The sequence below is a fragment of the Zosterops lateralis genome (genome assembly GCF_965231275.1).
Source record: "Zosterops lateralis genome assembly, chromosome: 1".
Taxonomy (NCBI): domain Eukaryota; kingdom Metazoa; phylum Chordata; class Aves; order Passeriformes; family Zosteropidae; genus Zosterops; species Zosterops lateralis.
Window position 1 is genome coordinate 9898533 of NC_139762.1, and position 22991 is coordinate 9921523.

The 22991-nt window shown below is 40.5% G+C and overlaps 1 protein-coding gene across 3 annotated transcripts in view; it reads left to right on the top strand.

Moving 5' to 3' along the window:
* Nucleotides 1-3539: 3539 nt before the first annotated feature.
* Nucleotides 3540-22991, top strand: part of DNAJB6 (DnaJ heat shock protein family (Hsp40) member B6) — a 57589-nt gene continuing 38137 nt past the window's right edge. For all 3 annotated transcript variants that reach the window (XM_083885254.1, XM_083885253.1, XM_083885255.1), the window contains exons 1-5: nucleotides 3540-3663; nucleotides 12335-12443; nucleotides 13162-13271; nucleotides 15927-15986; nucleotides 16345-16455. In XM_083885254.1, the coding sequence (XP_083741380.1) occupies nucleotides 12379-12443; nucleotides 13162-13271; nucleotides 15927-15986; nucleotides 16345-16455 (346 nt within the window). In that variant the 5' untranslated portion in view covers nucleotides 3540-3663; nucleotides 12335-12378. The remainder of the gene's footprint in view (nucleotides 3664-12334; nucleotides 12444-13161; nucleotides 13272-15926; nucleotides 15987-16344; nucleotides 16456-22991) is intronic.

The following is a 22991-nucleotide window of genomic DNA, read 5'->3' on the forward strand; positions in this document are numbered from 1 at the left end:
TCAATATCCTCAAACTGGATGTTTGAGGCAGCTGAAGTCAGGTGAAGTGACCAGACCTTTCCCTCATGTTCCCAGAGGAGAGTTAAAAGTTCTTAAACAATTAAGATTCTTTGATAGCAGCGTTTATTCTGACTCAATGACTCAGCATTTGGATATCAGCCTGGATCTCTGATACCAGCTTGAACAGACCCACCAGACCTTCTTTTGTTATTGGAATGTTGATGCTCTGCCAGCAACATCAGATTTAATGCCCCTTAACACAGTTCTCCAGACTTCTGCTGCAAGCAGCAAGCCATAAAAACATAGGACACTTTGACTTCATACTTTTGCAAATACCTTTGAAGGTTTTCTGAATCTAAAAGCTTTTCAGTTTTATTAGTCCTATAAATAGATCTAATTAAAAATGTTAATGAGTCAGTTATGTAATCCTTTTGGGTTTCAGTAAAACTTTGGATACTGTCTCTCCCAGGATCCTTCTGGACAAAATGTCCAGCACACAGCTGGATAAACAGATGATGGGCTGGGTGAGCACTGGCTCACGGGTCAGCACAAAGGGTTACACCAGGCTGCTCTCCTTTCACCAGTGGGGTTCCACAGGGCCTCAGCCCTGTGCTCTTCAACATCCTCATGAGTGACTTGGATGCAGGACTGGAAGGGACACTAAGTAAGTTTGCCAAGGACACTAAATTGGGAGGAGTTTCTGACTCCCTTGAGATAAGAGAGGCCCTGCAGAGACCCAGACAAATCAGAGGGAAGGGCAATCACCAACCATATGAAGTTCAGCCAGGCCAAGTGCTGGATGCTGGATGGGACAGGGCAATCAATCCTGGATGTTTGTGCTTCAGTATCCCCTGCAGTACCTCCTCTGCAATTTTACTTGAAATCACCTGCCTTTCCCTCTAACAGAGAACAGAAAATTAAATATCATGTCCACAATATGAGCAAACTTCTAAAAAGTAAATAATTCTTGTTGTTGTTCAGTGTTAGAGATAATCTTAGCTCTTAAAGATTATAAATTAAAAACAAAAGAGGTGCCCTAATAAATTATATTTGTACAAATGATACTTGTAATTGGTGGATCTGTAAACTGCCCATTCTGCAAAGTCCTGAGAAATGTCTTCATATCTTCTTCGAAGACAAGCATAAACCACTTAAAATATTTTTTAAAAAATAATTACACAATCTTGTGTTTCCATCTATAACCTTGTTAGGAAACATTTATTTATATTCTCAGTGTTTTGCTGTAGAAACTGCATCTTGTACAGCTTGCCCTGCCCTCAGCTATGAGCAGGCACTTCACCTTCTCATACCTTCCTTTCTCCAAATGCAAAATTGGTCTCTAAGCCATCTCAAATATTATTCCTATATCTGAAGGATGCTAAAGCAGGGCTATGCTGTCTGTAATCCGAACAGTGTTAGAAAGTCTCTGGGCAGATTAATGTAACGATAACAGTGGTGTTACAGAAGCCTGGTGGCATTGATGCAGGCAGTGTTTTGATTCCAACCCTCCAGTTCCATATGGAATCGTGTTTCTTTGCCATGTTCTGTTTGCTTGGATAAACAGAAGGTTTTACGGTTTGCATTCATCATACCTTAACTATAAATATAAAATCTTCTCTTTAAATCTTCTCTAATTTTAATCTTCTCTGTTAAAGCAAAGAAACTGCCTTGTGCAATTTCTGTCTTGTTTGCTGCAGCTCAGGTTTTAGGATTCTTCACACTTTTTTCCCTCCCCTGTAATCTGTTATGAAAGGTTGGGGAAAAACCTTTATTTCCACATCAAGAAATGTTTAAAGGATTAAATCAAAATTTTATATGGTCTCTTCCACAACACAGTACTGACCTGCCTTTGCATTTAGCAGGCTGCGAATCCTCTGAGGTCTGAACCTCACCCATGAGGAAGAGCCCGTCCAACCTACTAATCCTTTGGCTTTTTTCTTTCCAAGTGGATCAACAACTTGGACTTCACAGCTGCTTGCTGATGAGAAACTAATAATGGAGTGAGGCATCTCTTTCCTCCAATTCTGAAGAACTGTTTCCACGACCACAACTTAGCATCAATAATCAACAATATTTCTTTTGAAGCTTGCATTTCCCCAAAACACCAAGCCTATACTTAGGGTTTTCCTACTACTTGTCCTGCTAATTTGTTTTAGGTTTTCCTCTGCCTTATTCCAAGCTGGCTTTTGTCTTTTTGAACTGACTCCACTCTCACACAAACACTTCCTAAATAATGAGTAGCCTTTTAGTTGACTTTATTTGGGAAGCATACATTTTAAGCGTGGAACCTCTCTAACTACACTTTGGTCATCTATGAATTAATGCCCCCACTTTTTAAATAAGGTACAAGAAATATAATTTCACAGCACTTTAAAGCATGGATAAAGTCCACATTTTAAAAATAGAATATTAATTTTGCTGCCCTATACTTTGCTCTCAACCATGGAACTCAGAAAACCACAGACTTGAATATAACACACAGGATGCTCCAATGCATTAGTGTTGAGCTCTAACGAGGTGCTACATGCAAGGAGAGGAATCTGACCTCAAAGAATTGTGTGCCAGAATTATAATTTTTGAGACTACAAATTAAACACTCAAGGGAGAAAGAATTTTGTCATCTCACCTCTAGCAGCCAAACTCGCCTGTTCAAAGAGTGTGTCTTAAAATTATTAGCTGTTTTTTCACCTTTTCCTATCACACCACACCCAGACATTACTTTTTGCATTTCCCCTCACAGAATCCCAGGATGGGTCAGGCTGGAAGGGCCAATGGATCATCTGGTCCAACCTCCCTGCCCAAGGACGCTCATCCCAGAGCACATGGCACAGGATTGTGTTTGGATGGTTTTGGAATATCTCCTGGGAGGGACACTCCACGGCTCCCCTGGGCAATCTGTTCCAAGTGTACAGTAAAGAAGTTCTTCCTCATGTTCAGGTGGAATTTCTGTGGATCAGATTTTGCCCATGGCCTCGTGTCCTGTCACCGGGCACCACCAGGCAGAGCCTGGCCCGTCCTCTTGGCACCCCCAGTTTTTGAGAGTAATGACACATAAGGGGAAGAAATTTTGTCATCTCACTTCTAGTAGCCAAACTCACCTATTCAAAGAATGTTTCCAAACATTTTTATTTTTCCTTCTCCTTTCCCCTCAGCTGCACACCTGGGCATTGCTTCACGAAAACACATAGTTAAATAGGTCGGAAAAAACCTCTAAGAGTCCAACCTGTGACTGAACACCATCACGCCTACTAGACATCCTGTGATTCTGTGCAGCAGGGAGCAGATGTCGCTCGTTAGAAACGTGCGGGTGACAAACACACACTGACCCGGCACCGCCCGGACACCCTTTCCCTCACCAAGCCCCGCCCTCCCCGCACCAAGCCACGCCCTCCCAGCACCAAGCCCCGCCCTCCCCGCACAAGGCCCCGCCCCATCCTTGGCCCCGCCCACCCCGGCGCAGCGCCGCTGGCCGCCGGCAGGGGGCGCTCTCCGCTCACACGGACACCCGGTGGGGCCGTTCGAGAAACTTCCGGAAGCGGCGGGGCGGAAGTGACGGCGCAGCGCTGCCGGCGCTTTCTGTTTGCGGCCGCTGCCGTTTGTCCCGGCGGGAGCCGCGGGAGGGGACGGGCGGGAGGCGCGGCCGCGCTGAGGAGCCACCGGCAGGTGAATGCGGGGCGAGCGGGCCCGGGGCCGGCCGGCTGCGGCCGTACGGAGGGCAGGGACCCCGGGGAGCGGGCGCTTGGCCGGGTCGCGGTGTGGCGGTGCTCGGCGGCGGTACCGGGGCCTCGCGGCGCGGCTGGCGCAGGCCCCGCGGTGGGAACGGCCTCGGCCGCCTTGGGGGCTCTGCCCGGCCCTGGCGGGGATCGCAGGGAGCTCGGGGAGGGAGCGGCTGCCCGGGGCTCCCCCCGGGCTCGGAGCGGGACGAATCGATCCCAGCTCACACTGCCGCCCGTTCGCCGTAAGGCAGAAAAAAAAAAATAAAAATCCGTATTTCCATTCCTTGTTCACAGCGGTTTGAGTTTCCAGAAGATGAGAGCGAGCCTTGGTTCGTTAAACAGACCTTGTCCTTTAAGCGGTTTTGGTCGCAGGGCTCTGCCTTGGCGACTTGGGAGCGTTTTTGTGTCCTCCTTTTTCCCGTTCTCCACAACTCCCCGAAAGGAGACTCTAACGAGGTGCGGGCTTTTTTTGCCGTGCCTGCGGTGAGGGGATCGGAGGACGTGGCCTTAGGATGCGGCAGGGGAGATTCAGATTAAATCATGTAAAAAATATTTCACATTTAGGATGATCAGGCATTGGAATAGGTCGCCGAGGGAGGTGGTGGAATCTCCATCCTCGGAGGTGTTTGAGGAACGCCGGGATGTGGCCTGGGTGTTGTGGTTTAGTGGTTGAGGGTCACAATGTTGGGGGGATGGTTGGGCTGGGTGATCTCAGAGGCGTTTTCCGCCCTCGGTGATCCCGATCCAGACGCGCTGTTCCTCTCCCCGATGGAAGCAGTTCCGTGACGTTCCGCTCAGTGTTCGCTGCTCGGGGTAGGGGCAGGAGGGAGGTTTGTTGTGGGTGAGGTCGGCGGAGGTCGGGTGTTTGAAGTCGCCGTTGCCAGGTTCCGAGCTGGGCTGAAAACTGACACTGCCAGGTAAGGATCACTTTGTCGTCGGTGTCGCTGCACTCAGGGGGGGCAGCGGGCTGGGCTTACAACCCGCGCTCCTGTTCGCGTTGTGCTGCTGTCGGAGCTCTCCTTGGCTACTCAAAATGATAGAAATTATTCAAAATACTGAACAAATCTGTTTCACATTGTGATAATAATAAACTAGTACTTATTTAACATGAAAGCTGAGTTTATAACAGCGTTAATGTGCAAGTGGTCAGGCTTGTGACGTCAGTGATCAAACCCAAGAGTTTTTAGGGTATAAAGTGTCAAAAAGTGAAGAACAAGGTGTTGACACAAAGAGAACAACTTGGATGAAGCAAGGCTCTGTCTCTCCAGTCGTGTAGCAGAGGTTGCAGTCATTGCTGCCTGGTGACCCTAATTTTTGTTTACTCTTTGGGGATCCTTGTACTCCAGTTAGGGATTTCATGTTCAGCTGGTGATCAAGAGCCTGGTAGTTAAAATACCATTTAGTTAGATGGATTATGTTGTCAAAGAAGATTTGTTTGGACCAATGAGTAAATGTATTTACAGATCTTGTCTCTGTGATTACATTTATTTTTTTTTCTTATTGCACACAACCAACATTTTAACTGTTGCACAACACTGGTCTAACTTTGTGTACTTGCCTTGGCTCCTGTGCTGACTTCTCAGTGGAGAATAAGGGTGTGTTGAAAATGGAAGTTAAATTAGTATTAAATTTTCTTAAATAATCTCTATTGGAGGAGAAGTTTAAATTGCTACTTTTATTGGCAGCACTGTTTAGACTGCAATACTACTAATAATATTTCTGTCTATAAACTGTAGAGTTCCCCTTGTTGTCCGTCAGACTTGTCTTTTTGTTACTTGTGCTTTTAAACTACAGCAGATTCTTACCCAGAGAGCTTCTCTCTCTGGTATTTTCTCTGTCCTTCCCAGATCGATGCAGTTGGCCAATTTATCTTGGGCTTGGGAAGAAGGCTTGCAGGGCTTTACTTCTGTGTAACACTGAAGTTTTATTTAGAAGGCTAGTGCGTTTTGCTACTTTTTTTTTTTTTTTAATAGATAGAATACGGTCGGTAAAGAAATGTATTTTTCTTTTATCCATTAGAAGTTTTGGAATGTACGTGGGGAGAGGGAACAACTTCTGTTAAATCATCATCATCTTCTGTAGGATGTAGGAGTTCCTAACAATACACGGGCTGTCCTGAGGAAATAAACAGCAGGTTTTTGGTTCGTTGTGCATCTGTGCCGAGCTCATGGGCGCAGGGCGCTCTGTGAGCTGAGGTTGCGTGTGACGAGGGCGCCGATGGCGTGTCCCCAGTCCGGGGGCGCCGCGGTTGCGGCCGGGAATGGCCGGGAATGGCCGGCGATGTCAGCGCGGGGTGAGCGCGGCCGTCCCTGAGAGCCGGGGCTGCTCCCCCCGGCCCGGCCCTGCCCTGCCCTGCGCCGCCGGGAGCGCCTCTGCCGCCTCGGAACCGGGGAGCGATGCTTCCAAGGGAATTGGTGGCTGTAATTTGCAATTTAGCTCTGTGAGGGTTATGTTTAAGCGCTGCGCTGCTTAAGTAGGAAGTGCTCCATTTCTCTAATAGCATTTGTAAAGAATCTCATCAGTTGCGTCCTGGAAACATTTTGTCAAAGCTTTTCCTTTGTCTTATTCAAGCAATGGAAGGATTAGTGAGAAATTACTTAGCTTTGTCAAAACTTGTTGGATCTTGCATATGCCGGTTGTTTCTTTCAAGATAGATTTAAAATAGAACTGCAGTTGAGAGTATTAGTAGGTTTAAATTATATTTTCTTTTGAATGAGATACATTTGAATGGACATTAGATTTTCCTTGCTTTAGATCTAATAAAATCATTCTGCTTTATTTATTTAACTGCTAGGGAAGAAATAATTCATGCATATGCATTTCACTCCAACTAGTTACTAGTTGTAGATTTATGTTTTCTATTGTTCTGAATTCAGAAAATCCTGTTGATTTTAGTAAGGACTGAGTAGTTAACAAGGATCTTAAAGGCCATAAAATAAGTCTGAAGCCATTCATAGCTACAATATAGCCTGTTTTTATTAAAACTAATTTTTTCTGGTAAGATTTTTTTTTGTCTTAAAATGTAGTCTGAATCTGTGGCAGCCTGTCAACACTCTGAAAAAGAACTTGCTCTTTGCTTTAATGAAGCTTTTTTTTTTTTTTTTTTTTTTTTTTTTTTTTTTTTTTTTTTGCTTAAATAAGCTTATCATGACTCCAGAAACACTTCAGGGGAATTTAAACTATTTTCTTTTATCTAAAGGATCATCTGATTGCATGTGATTACTTGCCTAAAACTTTCTGGGTCTTATCTTTCAGTTGAGGCTTTCACTGTTTTTAATTGCTTAATCATACACAGATAATATATTTTTTAAAATAAGATATGAATTTTACTTCCTATAAAATAGCCTTTTATGGTTAGTTTTAGGAGAGTGACAGTGTTCCAGATATTTGTGACACAATTCCAAATTTGGACACCTGAGTTGTCATGTTTTGGAAAAATGCTCCTTTGCTTTAAGGAAAGATCATGAATAAGTCGTCCTTTATCAGAGATCAGATGGATAAGCAGGAGAGTCTCAGCCAAGGGAGTGAGGGTGATCAACATCCTTTCCTGTTTTTTGTTAGCCAGTTTACATTTCTTCTACAGATGAAGATTTTGGATTTCTTCTGTTTCCATTTTTGGTTGGTTCCCTCTTTTTTAATGTTTCTTACTTGTTGCCCTCTACAGGCTTTCACTGTGCCAGGCAGCAATACAGACCAATTGCTGTAATTCATGCCAGAGTTGTCTTGGTGCCCTTGGGGAGGAGAGGAGTGGAGAGGGTTCTCTGTAACTTCCTGCCTTCAGGGCTGAAGGTGTCCTGTGCAGGTGTCTCTTGTTTGGCTGTGCTGGAGTTGTGTTGTTGCTGCCTTTTCTACAGTGGAACATGAACTGCAAGTAAAGCCCAGCTGCCTTCTCCCTGTATCAACTGGTATAATAATAACTGCATCCAAATCCACTCTGCTGTCTGACATACAAGCAGGATGTTTGCTGTAAACATGAGATTAAACTAAGCTTTTTGGAATGTTCATTTTATTAAATTCATCTCCTGGGGATGCTGAGGCAGTATTAAAATAATGAGCATAAACATGGCTATTTAGGTACACTTTATTAACTTTAATTATATGGTAAATTGACATTTTTCCATGAAACATTAAATTTCAGGGGCCTGTGAAGTTAAACTGTGACAGGTTTTCTAAGCTTGGGTAAATAAAAGTTAAAACTATTGAATCTGTTAATATGCTTTAGTCTGCACTGTATGTTTATAAGTGGAAGGAAAAAATTAATGCTGGTGCCTTGTTTAAATGTATTTGTCAGGTTTATTAATCATAAAACTTACACAGGTTTACTTGCTCTGTGTTCTTCCACTCATAAGTAACTTTATTTGTTCCTTAGCGTTCTTACTCTTAGAAGAACATTCTGGTAAACTGTGGGAATTTTTGTGTTAGCACGGTGGATTTTTGTGAGCTCAGTCAAAGTGAACTGGGATTCAGAGCAGGCTGTTTGTTCCTCCAGAGCTGCCAGCAGGATGCAATCCTTTAGGTGAGTCCATGGCAAGCAGGCAGGTGCTCAGACCTGGGTGTGGGATTTGCAGAGGATGTTGGTGACTGCCTGCTCTGCGAACTTCCTGAATCAGGAGTTTGGAACTCCAGCCCTCTCTCCAGGTGACTGCTGTAGTCACTAAGCTGGAGCTGTTCTGGCATCTCTGAGGGCTCTCTGTGCTGCCCCTTGCTTCATGGCCAGAAATAGATAACTTTTGTGACTAAGCTGACTGCAAAGGTCTCATGCCCCTTGCTGTGTGAGTTCTCTCCTGGCTGCTCTAAAGAATTTCTTGTTTGGGTGCTTTTCTCTGTTCCTTGTTTAGTTAGGGGTGCTGCTTTGTCATCCCTGCTGGTTGTTTGTCTGATTACTTGCTTTTCTCTTGTCATCTGATCTGAGGAAAGTTAAGAACTCTCTACATATTTGTCTTCTGTAATAGTTCTCATGCTTTTTATGTAGCTGAGGACTGTGCTGTAAGGAGAGATTCTGAGCCAGGTTTTGGGTAACTGGCTGAGCCCTGGGCTGATCTGTGTGAGGAGGGCCCTGTCACTTGCCCTGAGTCAGTAGTTCTGGGCCACTGTTCCCTATGCCAGAGCTGCCTTCTCCTGTGATGACTGAGAAATCTATGAACTATGGAAACCTCTGGTTCACATAAACATTTGCCTGTTTGATTTTCATGCCCCAAAGAAGGAGTTGGAGTAGCTGATAGCACACTGTAAACATAGTGCTGTTCCAGCTCAAGGAACTACAGATTTTTGTGAGCAAACACGGAGGCCATGGAACATCTCCTTCCAGCTGGATTTTTTTTTTTTTTCTTGTCTTTTCTTCTGAAATTTTGAAGATTTTTCTGGGGATAGAGGCAGGAAATCAGCTAATGTGGGCTGGCTTCTTCCTGGCTTTAGAAAAAACTCAAGTGCCTAATTAATGAGCCTTGCTTGTATATTTGGAGACAAATTGTGTGACAGATGGGTGTTTGGGGAAGATTTTTGTCATGTCATTTTGGTTAGGACAGTTGAGTGGTTTCTTGCAGGGATGTATATGGTTTGCATCTTTGAAACATCTAGGCATTTTCAACATGCACATTCCTACTAGACTTAAAAGTACTGATTTTTTTTTTTTAAATTGGCCATCTTCTATTTTCTAAGTCAGTGGTCATTCATATTCTGCTTTATTATAAGCTGCTGGTGGCTGTTTCCTTTAAATAATTCTGTCCTGAAAAGACTGCAGATAGGTCTTTTCTAGTTTGTGAATATTGTTGGATTTTTTGGAGGGAGGGGGATTTTGTGGATGTGGGTGGTAGGTTTTTGGTCAGTCTTACTGGCTGTTGAGGGGCTAAATATTAGCTGGCTTTTTTTCTTAAGCTGGACAAAAAAAGCAGATGAATTTTTTTCTTGCAAATATTTAAAAAACTTTTTACGTACGAGAAAAGTTCCTGTGATAACTAAAATTTCAGCAGTACAGTTTATGTTTTATGATAACTAGCAGATAGAAATAACAGTATATCAGATGAATTCTTGCTGTCACCTGCCTTTCATGACACTTTGATTAGGAGAAGGAAAATACTAAGAATTTGTTTTCTTTTAATTCCAGACTTTATACTAGTGGCAAGTAAAAATTGACCAATAACACTCACTAAAGACAGAATATTCAATCCTCATACATTTATATGAAAAAAATAATTTCTCTTTCTTGAAGGAGTTGCTTTTTAGGGTCAGAGTCATCTATTAAGAGTTTATTTCTTTGTCTTAACTTCAGGCTTCTGTTGTCTAGGATATATGGTGTTTGTATTGCGTCTGAACTTAACAGCTCTGCAGCATTGCTTTTAAACAAGCAGGAAAGTTTTTAAAAAGATACTGTCTTGAAATCAATATGACTGCCTGTGTTCACAGAGTTCTCTAGGAAAAGATCTGATTTATTTTTTACATCTAAGTTGCTTTTCCTACATGCTTTTCTATTTAGAAGCTTGAGTTTTAAATTTTCCCTCTAACGTACCAGAATTGAGAGGAGATTTAATGGTAAGTCTTGTATGTAAGAAAGGAAGAATATGGAAAGAAAACTTAGTGTTGTTGTATATGCTCCTGTCCTGTGGCTTCTTGCTGTTAGCTTACAAATTGTAGGCTGTTACCTCTTATTAGGAGGGACTCTGACCTCTGGCCTTAAGCTTGACTCGGACTGGATTCCCCCTTGTGATTTCTTTTTGTAAACTCTATGTTCCATACATGCTGTTGCTCATAGGGCTGGCTGTGGGGTTCTCCCATACTGACTTTGCTCCTCAACTCTGTGTTCACAGAGGTGTTCTAATTGTTGTGTGGGAAACTACAAAACTAGAGAGGCCAGCTGATAGCAAATCTCCTGGGATATTTTGGGTAATCTGTATGTTTACATATTGTGTACATTAGTATATTATTATTGGCACTCTTAATGTTAATTTTAATGCACATCCCCCCACTTCCTTTGGTATTGGTGACAGTACTAACTATACTCTTAGGGGTTTTTTGATGTGGAGATTTCTTCAAAGGGCAAAGGGCTATTTACTTGCTACACTTTAATTTTGTGTTTGTGAGACTGTATGGTTAAGTAGATTGCTAAAACCACCCAAGTTTTAAACACGTGGGTCCTCCAGTACATTTGCTTCTGTAAGTAGTTTGGAGAGGGGAGGAAGCATGGCAGGGTATCTCTTAAACTGGTTTTGCCATTTGAGGAAATGTGTGTGTAACCACAATCCATAATTAAAGTTAATTGAGCTTTAACCTGCAGCAGGAACATATTTTGAAGATGTACCAATTTATTTTAAAGGAAGTCTCTTTTCAACATTTATATCCCAGGATGTTGAAAGACACGTGTAAAAGTAGTACAAGAAAATAATTTCACGGTATTTCACTAGGCCACATCATACTTGGTTCTTTCAGCATTTATGGGAAAGAAAAGGAAACTGAGACTTTGCCTGAGCTAAAATGAAAAATGCTGAATGACTTGAGGGGGGAAAGGTTATTTCAATGAGTTTTTGTTCTTGACACACAAGATAAGAAAACATGACTAATACATTGCTGTATTGTTATGTTCTGAGTGTATTTGGGTGACTTGCTCTGCAACAAGTTGATAACTACTGGAAAAGGTCACTGTTTTCTTGTTCATTAAACTTGAAACAGAGCAGCAGTGGTAGAATGGAAAGGGGATTGGAAGTTTTGCCAGGGTGGAGACTTTGCAGTGGTGGAGAGAAAGGTAGCATTGCATGAAGACACAGAACATTCTTGAAACGTTTTAGAAAGGTTCTTTAATCTTAGTTATCATTTAGTTGGAGTAATGGTCAGTGTAACTGTTCCTTGTAATTATTCTTTAATGCTGACAAGAAACTGTCAGTATTTAAATTGCTTTTTTAACTTCTAGGTTTCTCAGGACTCTTGTGGTAATAACTATTCTTATATACTAACAAACACTAGGTGCCTCTGCACTTGAGTTGGTTGGTTTACCTTGCAGCTGGAGCAGTCTTGCCTGGCTTCTCTTGGTAAACATAAGGGAGGCAAATGGTATTCAGTAGCTTTGGCAATGTGTGCATTTTTTTGTCAAAGTCTGAGTACAAGAAAGGCTTATTGGACTCAATAAGGCTGAGTTTTAAATTTCCAAGACCTGCACATATGTTGGCTTTCTGAAGGGAGCATCTCAGTGGATGCTCTGAAGAGCAGATCTGAAAGATGGGTCCCTTTGTTTATGCTCATATGTGCTTAAGTTATCACCAGTGTCACAGGTAACAGGTGAACTTTTGCATTCAGAGTTACTAATACCTACATCAAAACTGATCCAGATACCTTTCTTAAAATACTGATTAAATTTAGTTTATCAGTCTAATCTGTTTCAGGAAGTGCTATATGTCTGTGTGTTTGTGTACTGTTTCAGTGGGATTAAAGAATATAGAAATCTGAGTTAAGGTAATTCTTTGATCTCTTGATCTAAAGGAAAGCAGTTTTATTTTTTGATATTTGGAACATTTGAACTTTGTCTGTCTTCGATCAGGTTTGATACAAGGCAATACCAGGCTCTCACCTGACTTTTATGAAGTAGCAGTAGCTGGACAAGCTTCATTTACAAGTTGTTGTTGTTGTTACAGGACTTGAAAGACTCGGCTGTTGTTACCAAGACAACTCCTGAAACATGGTGGATTACTATGAGGTTCTGGGAGTGCAGAAGCATGCCTCAGCAGAGGATATCAAAAAAGCGTGAGTGTCACTGGTGCAGTTGTTGTGGATTTTAAGGGATATAATTTGGGGTTTGCATTCACACTTTCTGGTCTTCCCATGTTCTTTTGGCAAATTCCTGCACATGCTGCTTTATCAACTCAAATGTTTGAACTGTGATCTTGTCCTGGATGATTGCAAAACACATCAACCTAAGTGCAAGCGTAGCTTTGCCCCTCTAAGTAAGAAGTTATGAGCGCTTTGCCTAAATTGTTTCATTTGAGAATAGAAATTGTGTGCAGGTGTAGCTGTCAAAGGAGGCATTGATGTTAGGATGTCACAGTCAGTGTATTCTTGGAGCTTTATCAACTCATAATGTACCAGATCCTTCTTTATGCTTCCCTTGGTTGGTTGTAGTACTGAACAATTATGGAGCTGTAAGGAGAACCCCACAGCAGAGATATTTTGGAATGTTTTGCTTAGGTCTCATGGATGTTGATCATCAGAAACGCACAGGAATAAATTCAGAAAGAAGTAAAGAACCCCAAATCTACTTTCTAATTTAAAACATATCTGAGTAGGTGGTTCTTTGTGTACCTGCAGCATCTGTTGATCCCAACATCTATATGCAAGATACAAAGCAGCAGGAATTTCTTACTTTGATCCCTGGCAACCTCTTTAACCTGCCAACATCATGTTTATCTGTATAGCATGTTCCATTATTTCAGAGTAAAATGTGCTTTGTTTTCCTTCCCCTCAGGTACCGTAAACTGGCACTAAAATGGCACCCTGATAAAAACCCAGACAATAAAGATGAGGCAGAACGGCAATTTAAGCAAGTAGCTGAGGCCTATGAAGTCCTGTCAGATGGTAAGCATTTTAAAAGGGCTCTTGAACTGCCTGTCTCTATTCTGGGGATCAGTCTGAAAATGATAATCTATGGTGCTTTGAAGGGATATGTAATTTTGGTTCACCATCCAACTTGACTACTTCTTTTCAAAAGAAAGGAGAGAGAAATAAGCTTGCAGAAAAGACAGAATAAGCAGAAATTTTGAAACAAAATTTTCAGGATATGCTTAGATATGTAACCAAACTACTAGAAACTGAAATTCAGTGTCTGCCAGAAATTTCTGTAGAGACTTCTGTGAATCCCAAGATGAATTTTATCTTAGCAGGTGAGGCCATTGTTCCCATCAATGTAGGAGTATTGTGTTTATCCTCTAAAGTCAGGCTACACCAACTCTGAAGTATCATCCACTGTTGGGCCTACAGCTTTTATTTTTTGTAACAGTAAACTAGTCTTGACAAAGCCCAGGCATACTGAAAATGAAAATTTGGGTTGCATTTGAACGAGTTCTGTAAATTCAGTCAACTGTGATACTAAAGATAGTGTTTATTTTGAATTGTTCTGAAAGAGGTGTTTAGCCTGACCCGTGTAGTGCAGGAATGCAGTTTACAGCTCACCCGTGTCTTTTTGCTTGAAGAGTATCATTAACTTTTGCCAGTGTTCTGACAAAAGCAGCCTGAATCATAACAAAGTGATTTAAGTTACTTTGATTATTTTCCTCTGTAATTGACTGCAGCTGTCTTTATGCTATTTCTGAACTGTCCTTGATTTCACCTGAGACAGTGAGCATGGGAAAGCTATATTTAAAGCACTAGCAGCATCTAGATTACCTCTCAGAGTTCAGCCTGATTTAGTGAGCTGCAGTCTTGTACACTGTGTTTCTTTGCTTGGTTTTGATACTTAATTGACAGGGGAGAAAAAGAACTTAATTTATCATTAGTTCATTGTATACTTGTCTTTTAGAGTACTTTATCCTTCTTAAGCTCATTTTTTGAGCAGGATAAAAATAGGATACTGGTCTGCTTGTTACACAGATCTCTAAGTTCTTTGGGAGCAGTACACTGCTAGAATTTTAGAAGATCTAAAAGTGCTACCAGTTTTTGGATTTAGGCCAAATCCTGAGTTCCTGGTGTCTTAACAATCATTTGTGCAGCAGGGATACCAGCGGTTGAGAGGCAGTCAAATGTTCTGCAAACTTAATGAAATTTTCTGACACCATTACAGGCTTGAATGATGACAGATTTTTGGCAGAAGAATAGTTTTGTAAGGGATTACATAAGCAAAGAATACTGAAATTGGGTGATCATTGAACACACTTCCCTTGTGGGAAACCTTGTGGTTTCAAAAATGGAACGTTTTTCCAGATGAATTTTGGTCTTTGTGAGCCCTCAGGGCATCCTTGCTGTTTCCTGCCCATGACAGTTTATCTTCCTTCCTGCTTTCTTCTTCATAATTTGATGGGTAGGTTAATCTCATTTCTTTAAAAACTGCTTTCTAGAAAGCAATACAGATAATGTATCAAGCTTTGGGGATTTATCTGCTTGTGAACCTATTGCAAACTCCTGTTAGTTGAGACGGTAACCATTATATAAAATTTTAATTCCTGTTAGTCAGAAGTATTTTACTTTCAGAATCTGTTTGAGGTAACTGCATGTTCTTTAAGTGATGCTGTTTAAATTTTAAAAACATCTTTCACTGAAGAGATCCCACTGGGAAAAGCATGATAAGATTAAGAGACTAAAATCAAATGCCCTGATTGGTTTTTGGCTGATACCTCCACACCAGTGCAAGCAAAGTGAGCTGACTGTCTGCCTCTTTAAGGTCTTCAGATTCCCTTCCAAAAGTACCAAAGTGCCATCTGATCTTGTACAGTAATGTAGAGTTCATTTATCTCTGCTTTCTGATGAATACTCTAAGGCTGGTCTGCAGTGAAATAGATAGTTACCCCATGCCTTCTAAAATACTAGAGAGCAAGCAGTTTGAGTCACATCCTTCCATGGCATTTTGGAACATCACATCATTCTCCATTATGAAGCTAGCAGAAGTGGTTATAATTAATTTTAGGGGTTTTACAGTCACTCATGTAAACACTGGTCTTCCGTTCTCATAACTCCCACCACAATGGGCTCAGTCTTGTGCAATAAAAGGAAAAGAGGCAATGGTCAGTGTTAGCAAGTGGGATAGAAGGAAAGGAATGCTTGAGCACTGGAGCTGTTCTCCAGAGAGCCTGTAGAATCTTATCTTGGAAATTGATGTGATCACAGCTTTATTCAGGCAGGATGTGACCAATTTCATGGTTAGACTTGCGTGCAGGAGCAGGCTGAAGTGCAGAGGTCCTTCACAGCCTTAAAACATTCCATGGTAGCTGTCCAAAGAAGAAAATTGCCATATTTTTCTTAAAGGCAAACTTCTGTGTGAAGTTTGTCCTTAAACTGAACTTTTTCTCATACATCAGGGCCAGACCTTCTGCAACTCAATGGTAGTAATTTTGAAGTTCAGTTACTGTTCTTTCTGAACTAAATTGCTTTGGCAGTCCTTGTTAAAGGCCAGAACTTCCTTAAATAAACTAGCTTTGAGAAGATGCTTATCTGAGAATATCAGTTAAGTGGTTTTTTTTTATTTTTCCCACAAAATTAACAAACCCGTTTACTGACATGATGTACAACTTCTCCTTGTAGCTAAAAAACGTGACATCTATGACAGATATGGAAAAGAAGGCCTAATAAATGGAGGTGGAGGTATGTTGACAACCAGTAGTTCTTTGCTTTCTCTATTTTCTGTAGCTTTTTTTTTTCGAGACAGGAGTTTGGAAATGCTTTTACTAAGGCCTAAAATTCAGTCTTTTGAAAATTGAGATTACAGTTGTTTTACAGTTTTTCTAGTTATTATGAATGGTATTAGTGTAATTTGAAAACAGAGAAACTATTTTAAAAAGTAATGAAATAATGTGTGTACTTAAGTTGAATGATACCTGAAAGACAAATTTTGGAAATAATTTATATTTTTAGATGATTCAAGTACCCTATAGGCCTGAACTTTCTTATTTGTAAGAATATGTAAAGGTAACTGCGATGTAACATTTTTTCTTTTTTTCAGGTGGAAATCATCACGATAGTCCATTTGATTTTGGATTTACATTCCGCAACCCAGATGATGTTTTCAGGGAGTTTTTTGGTGGACGGGACCCCTTTTCATTTGACTTCTTTGGTAAGTGATCCCCTGGTTTTAGTTAGGAGTATCTTTCAACAGAAAAAGTGCAAGCTGGAATTTGCTCTTGAGAATTAGAGCAGGCTGATTTAGTCTGTTGGATTTCTCTTTTTTGATCTGTAAATAAATTTTAAAATAAAACTTGGAGAGCTTCTGAATTGGACAGCTTAACTATTACATGTTAACTGTTACAGCTTAACTATTACATGTTACATCATAACTCTCAGTGTGAACTTGTGTCCTAGCAGGACTGATTTTCATCTATCAGAATAGGAACATTTGCATACATAATCTAGACACACTCCCAAGTTCATGTCACTTGTTTGTTTGGGGTATAGAGCTCCTAGAGACTCAAGTGAAATAGTTCTTGAGGCCTGAATTCTTCATTTAGGAAACAATATGTGATAAAAGTTGTCTAAGTAATCTTACTACCCTCATGTTCAAGGTCTTCTGCCTTGTGATGTTGCTTGCTATAGTGAAGGTCTTTTCAGAAGTGCTGGGATTCTTATGCAATCTCTCTGTGTATGTTCAACTCAGCAAAATACTGACCTATAAAGCAGAACAGTTCCTGAGTTCAGTATTTACTGTGAGAAAGTTCCATACTGAAAACCGCAAGAAGTGTACTTGAAAAACCAAGCTTTCTTCCTGTTCAGTATGTAGGTATTGTTTTACCTCTGTAATAATGTCTGTAAATGTTTTAATATTTTTAAAAGTAATTTATTATCTTTGGCAGCATTAAGGGGTAATTCAGTTCAGATTTTAATTATATCTTTCTCTGGTTTGCTATTTTAGGATTATCAGCTGTTAGATGACTAATGAAGGGTTAGAAAAGGGGCTGAAGGGCTAGAGGTTGAATGCAGGAGAGTGCTAGTTGATGAATTAGATGAATAGCTAGAGGAAGAGTCTGGTAGAAGATAAGCAGCTGAATTGTGCAATTGGATCCAATGTGAAGTCAGCTGAAAGTAGGAAGGGAAGATTGGAAGAGGCATCTAGCAAAATATTGATGAGTGAAATCGGCTCTGAACTGGGTAGATTCAACTTCTTCACTGTCTGCAGTAGAATAAGAATTTTAGGAAGTACTAGGCAAGGATTTCAGTTTAGATGAGTAATCTCAGCACTGGTGTAGGACATACCTGGATTACTGGGTCCTCTTCTGGGCTTCACAGTAAAAGAAAGAGAAAGAGAGCTGCTGGAGAGAGTCCAGTGAAAGGCCACTAAGATAATTACAGGAGTGTCTCTCACATGAGAGAACAGGTGGAGAGAATTGCTGGAATTGTTCAGTATAGAGAAGGCTCAGGGTGAGAGCCTCATGAATGCATTGGGAAGGGAATGGAAAGATCAGAGGTAATGACCACAAATGGAAGCACAGGAGCCTCTGCCTGAATTTAAAGTAGCACAAGTGTATTGTGAGGACAACAGTGTTGGAGCAGGTTGTCCAGAGAGGTTTGGAATCTCCATGTTTGTAGACAGCCAGAGGGTGTCTGGAGTGGTCCTGGAAATTCCACTTCAGTTGATCCTGTTTGAGCAGGGGATTGGACAGGATGAACTCTAGAGGCCCCTGTCCAACTCTGTTGGTTTTGTGATTGTGTGGTAGAAAACTTGCAAAAATCTGAGCAAGATGTTGATTAGGAAGCCAGTGTGGAGGAGCTGGGAGGGAGTGAGTGTTCAGTTCTTTTGTTTATTTTTTGGTTCACAATCTATTAAACAAAATAGTTGGTTCTCAATCAAATGTCTTTATAGGAAATTGTATAGGTGAGATGTTCTAGCTACTAGTGGGAGACTGACAGGCTCTGCTTGACTTTGATTGTATTTACTTCATTAACACTAGCAGAAGACTTAACTTGCTGTCTCTGAAAATGTCAGTATTCATGATTAACCTTAAAGCCATGAAGTTTAGTTCTGCTTTTAAATAAATAATAGGCTTAAAGAAAGCTGAGGCCCTGCCTTTTGGGTTTGTTAGAAGGAAGGCTGTACAGCACAGTGCACAGAGGTGCCCAGCTTATCAAATGGAGGTACCACTGCTGCCAGTGTTTCCATGGGATACTGCAGCTGCAATAGCCCCTGATTCATCTTGCCTTGGGGCATTGGGGAATTTAACAACACACCTCTGCTCTAGTGACCTAGAGAGACATTCTCTACCTGGTTAATACCCAGATTTGTTTGTTTATTTATTTATTCAAAAGCAGGTTATCTACTTCATGTATTGATCTCTGTCTTTGTCAGCTTGAAGATAAGAGTACTGGGCACAGGCTCTGCTTCTTGCCGAGGTTCTGGCAGTGTCAGCAGTGTTATGTGCACTCCAATTAATAAAAACTAATCGTTCCTAAGTTGCCTCTCTACTTTATGTGGATAGCTGCAGTGTCAGTGACCAGAGGCCTAAAACCCTCAGTTAAGCTTTGGATTTAGAGCATAAGCTCTTGAAATTTTTCTAGTCAGAAGGTTTCAAAGTGAGCACTTCTTTTTTCTTTCCTCTAAGATCTTTAAGACGTTCTCTAACATGGGTATTTGTGACTCCAAGCTTTTTTTCCACAAATTTCTGTAAAAAGTATTTGAATTTGCCTTTGCACATACATGAATGTTTCAAGATAGTACAGTATAAATATGTGTGCTTTCAGCTGAATGTAGTGCATTTTATAATTCCAAAAGCAAGCAGTAGAATTGGTGTGTACAGCATGAGTGTTTGTACTGGTGAACTACAGCCCTTGTAGGTTCTGCTGTGTTGAAACACTAGTGGAACAGTTCTGTCCTGAATAATAAGAGAATTTATTTTCTAAAAATGAGGAGTTTTCAACTTGTTGATGACTTTTCTGTGTAACTAGTAACTTCTTAAGGAGCTACTCAAGTTATAATTGATATTCTAAGCCACTAAATAAGGACTGAGATCATGTTTTCTAAAATTGTGCACTGGTGGAATCAAAGATGAACTTGAATAAATACTTTAAAACATTTGTACTTTTTATACAATTTGAAGTGGCACATAGTGAAGCCCACAGAATGCAGGTGGGACTCTCTATATCCTGATTGTCATTGAGTATGTAAAGAGCAGTATTCATATGCATAATTCCTGTAAATTTATGGATGTGAAGAATTTCTGAAATTGTGCTATGAATTGAGTCTGTTCAACTCGACTGAGCTGTAATGCACTGCTCTTGCAGTTACAGAAAACTTTCTTTATAAACAGAGCCATCTTTATTCATCTCTAGAAAAGAGGAAAATGTATGAAGACTTCTGTGGTGATTTTTAAATGATGAGTCCCTTCAGACTTTTCAAGTGAAAATCTGTAATACTGTTGGAGACAGCTCTGAACACTTCCAGATGGAGCAGAGTTAATGTTATGTGCTGTGTGTTGCACTGGAGACAGTCACAGTTTATTTTCACTGTTTTTTTTCAGGCAAATTCTTTGTAATTCTTTGTAGGGGTACATGAAGGCAAGTACTTTTTAAAACTTGATCTGGTATTATGACAGATGCTTACTCTGAGATTTGTGGGCTTGCTTTTTGTGGCATGTGGTTACAGCACAGTGTGTATTCCTGGTGAGCTCTCCTAGGGATAGTTTTTAGCCTCTGACATACAGATGGGTGGTGATCCTTGTGACTGGAAGAAAAGTTGGTGCTTCCTGTGCAGCAGTACACTTTGCATTGCAAATACTGCCCTGGCAGAGCAGTGATTGCCAGGTACTGCCCTGGCAAAGCTGTGTTGCTGATCTGGTGTTCAGTCTGTCCCATGCACCTCTGGCTCTCTGACCCTTCTTTGACATTGGAACTCACTGGTTATTTGTAGTGTAGGGATTGGTTTCTCATGTCAGTATACTTAAACTTCTATACTTCAGCTATATCCTACTCCATTTATATGTGGTGCTTGCCTTGGTGTGGTTTGTCTTCCTTCTTGTGTTTTATTTGCGTTTTACTTGTACACTTTTCAAGGACCTTTTTTCTTCTGTACTTTAACAGTTTACGGGAGGGTGGAATCCCAGTGTTACCACTGGTAATGGAGGTGTATTGATGAAAGACTGCTGCTTTAGGCTGAGGAACAGAAATTGATGTGCTTTGGTGTAGGCTGGGCTGTTAAAGAATTGATTTGGTTTTGGTTTAGAGGCCTTTCAGATTCTCACTTCAAGATTGGGTTCTGTGTTGGAAGATGTTATCAGTGAAGGAGTTGCTGTGAAAGATGGAGTTGGTATAACAAGATCGTAATATTACCAAACAGAAACTCCTTAAGGAGCTAATTGGTTTTTTTCTAGATTTGAAGCTGCATACACACCCTAAACCATCTCAGTGTCTCCAGATGTAGCAATGGTGCCCCAGTAATTTGTGTATGGGCTAGGAAATACAACTCAGAGCCTAGAGCAGACCAATATCCTCCAGCAGCAGTGTCTACAAGCTTGACAGAATAGTTTAGGGCATTTCAAACTGCTTCCAGTTGCCTGTGTGTGTAGTTAAATGAATCCCACAAGAAACCAGGCTTTTCTCTCTGGTAGAATGTACTACTAATGTGACATGATAAATTGCTTGTGGTGGGTGCCCCCTTTAGACTTTGATGTCCCAAGAGAAGTATGTTTGTGGGATCTCTTTAAACATTGATTGTGGTCTTGACAGTTTTGCTGTGGTTCCTAAACATATTAGTTTTCCTCAGTGTACATTTGGAGATGGTAATATATAAATGTCTGAAGTGGGGTTTTTTTTTAGATTGTGAAGTAGAATTCACAATGTACTTTAATGCATATAAACCCTTAGGGATTCTGTGGAGTTTTCCCTTGAGAATTCTGGTTACCTGGTTTACGTGATATTTCAAAATCTATACTCTTGGAAATGAAAGGTAAAATGAAACTTAACATCTTTATACATCTAGTTAGATACAAATATTTGTCACAGAGAATGTTGGCTAGCTGGTTATCTGATACGTAGTTTGATTCCATCAAGGGTCAGAATTACTTCAGATAGACTACTGTGATATTAATTACATAAAAAGAAGCAGGAAAAGTACTGTTCTGGAAAAGTACAGTGAGTTACTTTTAGTATCCAGGCAGAAGAATTTTAACCTACAAGACAGAGGAAATTTTATGTGCAGTAATCATTGTAAACTCTACATGATATGTATTTTAGGATTTTTCCTGAAGGGACAGCTTCATCAAACTGTTTGTCTCAAGGACAGAAAGTTGTCTTGTGATTGCAAAAGATTCACATGAGAATCAGATCTGGTTTTAATTCACATGCTATCCCACTTCTGATAATTGATTGTTTAAATGTTCTAATGCAAAATGTATTTGTTAGTAAAATGGGTTATTAAAACTGAAATTGGAGGTGGCTTTCAGTTAAGGCTGTCTTGAACAGCAGTGTCTTTTTGGTAATTAATCTGTTTGTTGACGTAAATTTGCTGCTTTTGGTGCAATTTATGAAGTGCTCACAGATTTGCATATGTATTCATTGCTTTGATATGAATGTACAGTTTTATTTCATAACCACCAGTCTTAGATCATAATTATCCAGTGAATGGTCCAAATCTCACTATGATTTTTTCAGAAATAACTTGATAGGTTCAAAGAGGGTTTTTGAAACACAGAATTGCCTCCCCCAGACAGCATTATCAGACAGGAGTAGGTAGTGCTGTGGCTCCATGGCCAAACTAATAAATACATGGTTACCCCTGCTGAAGGGAGGAGGCCTTGCTCCAAATTCTTATGTCTATCTTAAAACGTCTTTGTCTAAAGTCCCATTAGATAGATTGAGGAACTGTTCCATAGTGTACTAGCCAAAGTTTGTCATGGGAATTCCAGTCCAGTTGTGGTTGCTAGTCCCCAAGAAAATGGTTTGATTTGGTTTTCTTGGATGGGTAGCTGGTTAAATTGGTCAGGGTACAAATGCTGAACATTACCTAAGAAGAGCAGGTCATGTGGAAGGTAATGGAAGTTTCTTCCATTTTTAAGGTGTGCCTGAACATTTGAACATTCATTTAATAAGTATGAAATGCTGATTATTGTACTCTAGCATCTCTGTAATTACCATATAGGTGACATTCAAAGGTGATGTTTTAGGTCTCCTTTTCTAGAAAATAATGAATCCCAAGATCTCTGCTGTATATCGTTAGAAGGACTTCCAAATGCTTCTTTTGGTAATTTAGTAAATGAGTGGGGCAACATGTTTGACATCTAATTTATGAAAGTGAGCAATTACAAAGACCATGCTGAAACATTAGGCAGGTGAAGCAACAGTGCTTTCAACATCATCTTAGTGTCTCCCCTGAGTGAGAGACATCAACAGTGTGCTTACTTTCTAACAAAGATAATATTTCTGTGTATAAGTGCTTACAGGTTTCTGTGGCCCCACCAGTTCTGATGGTATTTTTTAGTGCCTGAGTGCTCTCTAGAGCTGCAGCATAAGGTTCTCTGTGTGTTTACTGCGAATTTGCATCTTTGAAACTTTTTTTTTCAGATAGGATACAAGGTAGAAAACACCTACTCCAAGAATTGTGTTGTACTGTAGGTATTGTATCTGTAACCCTTTGCATCAACACATTGTTCAGACCTGCATTTGAGACTC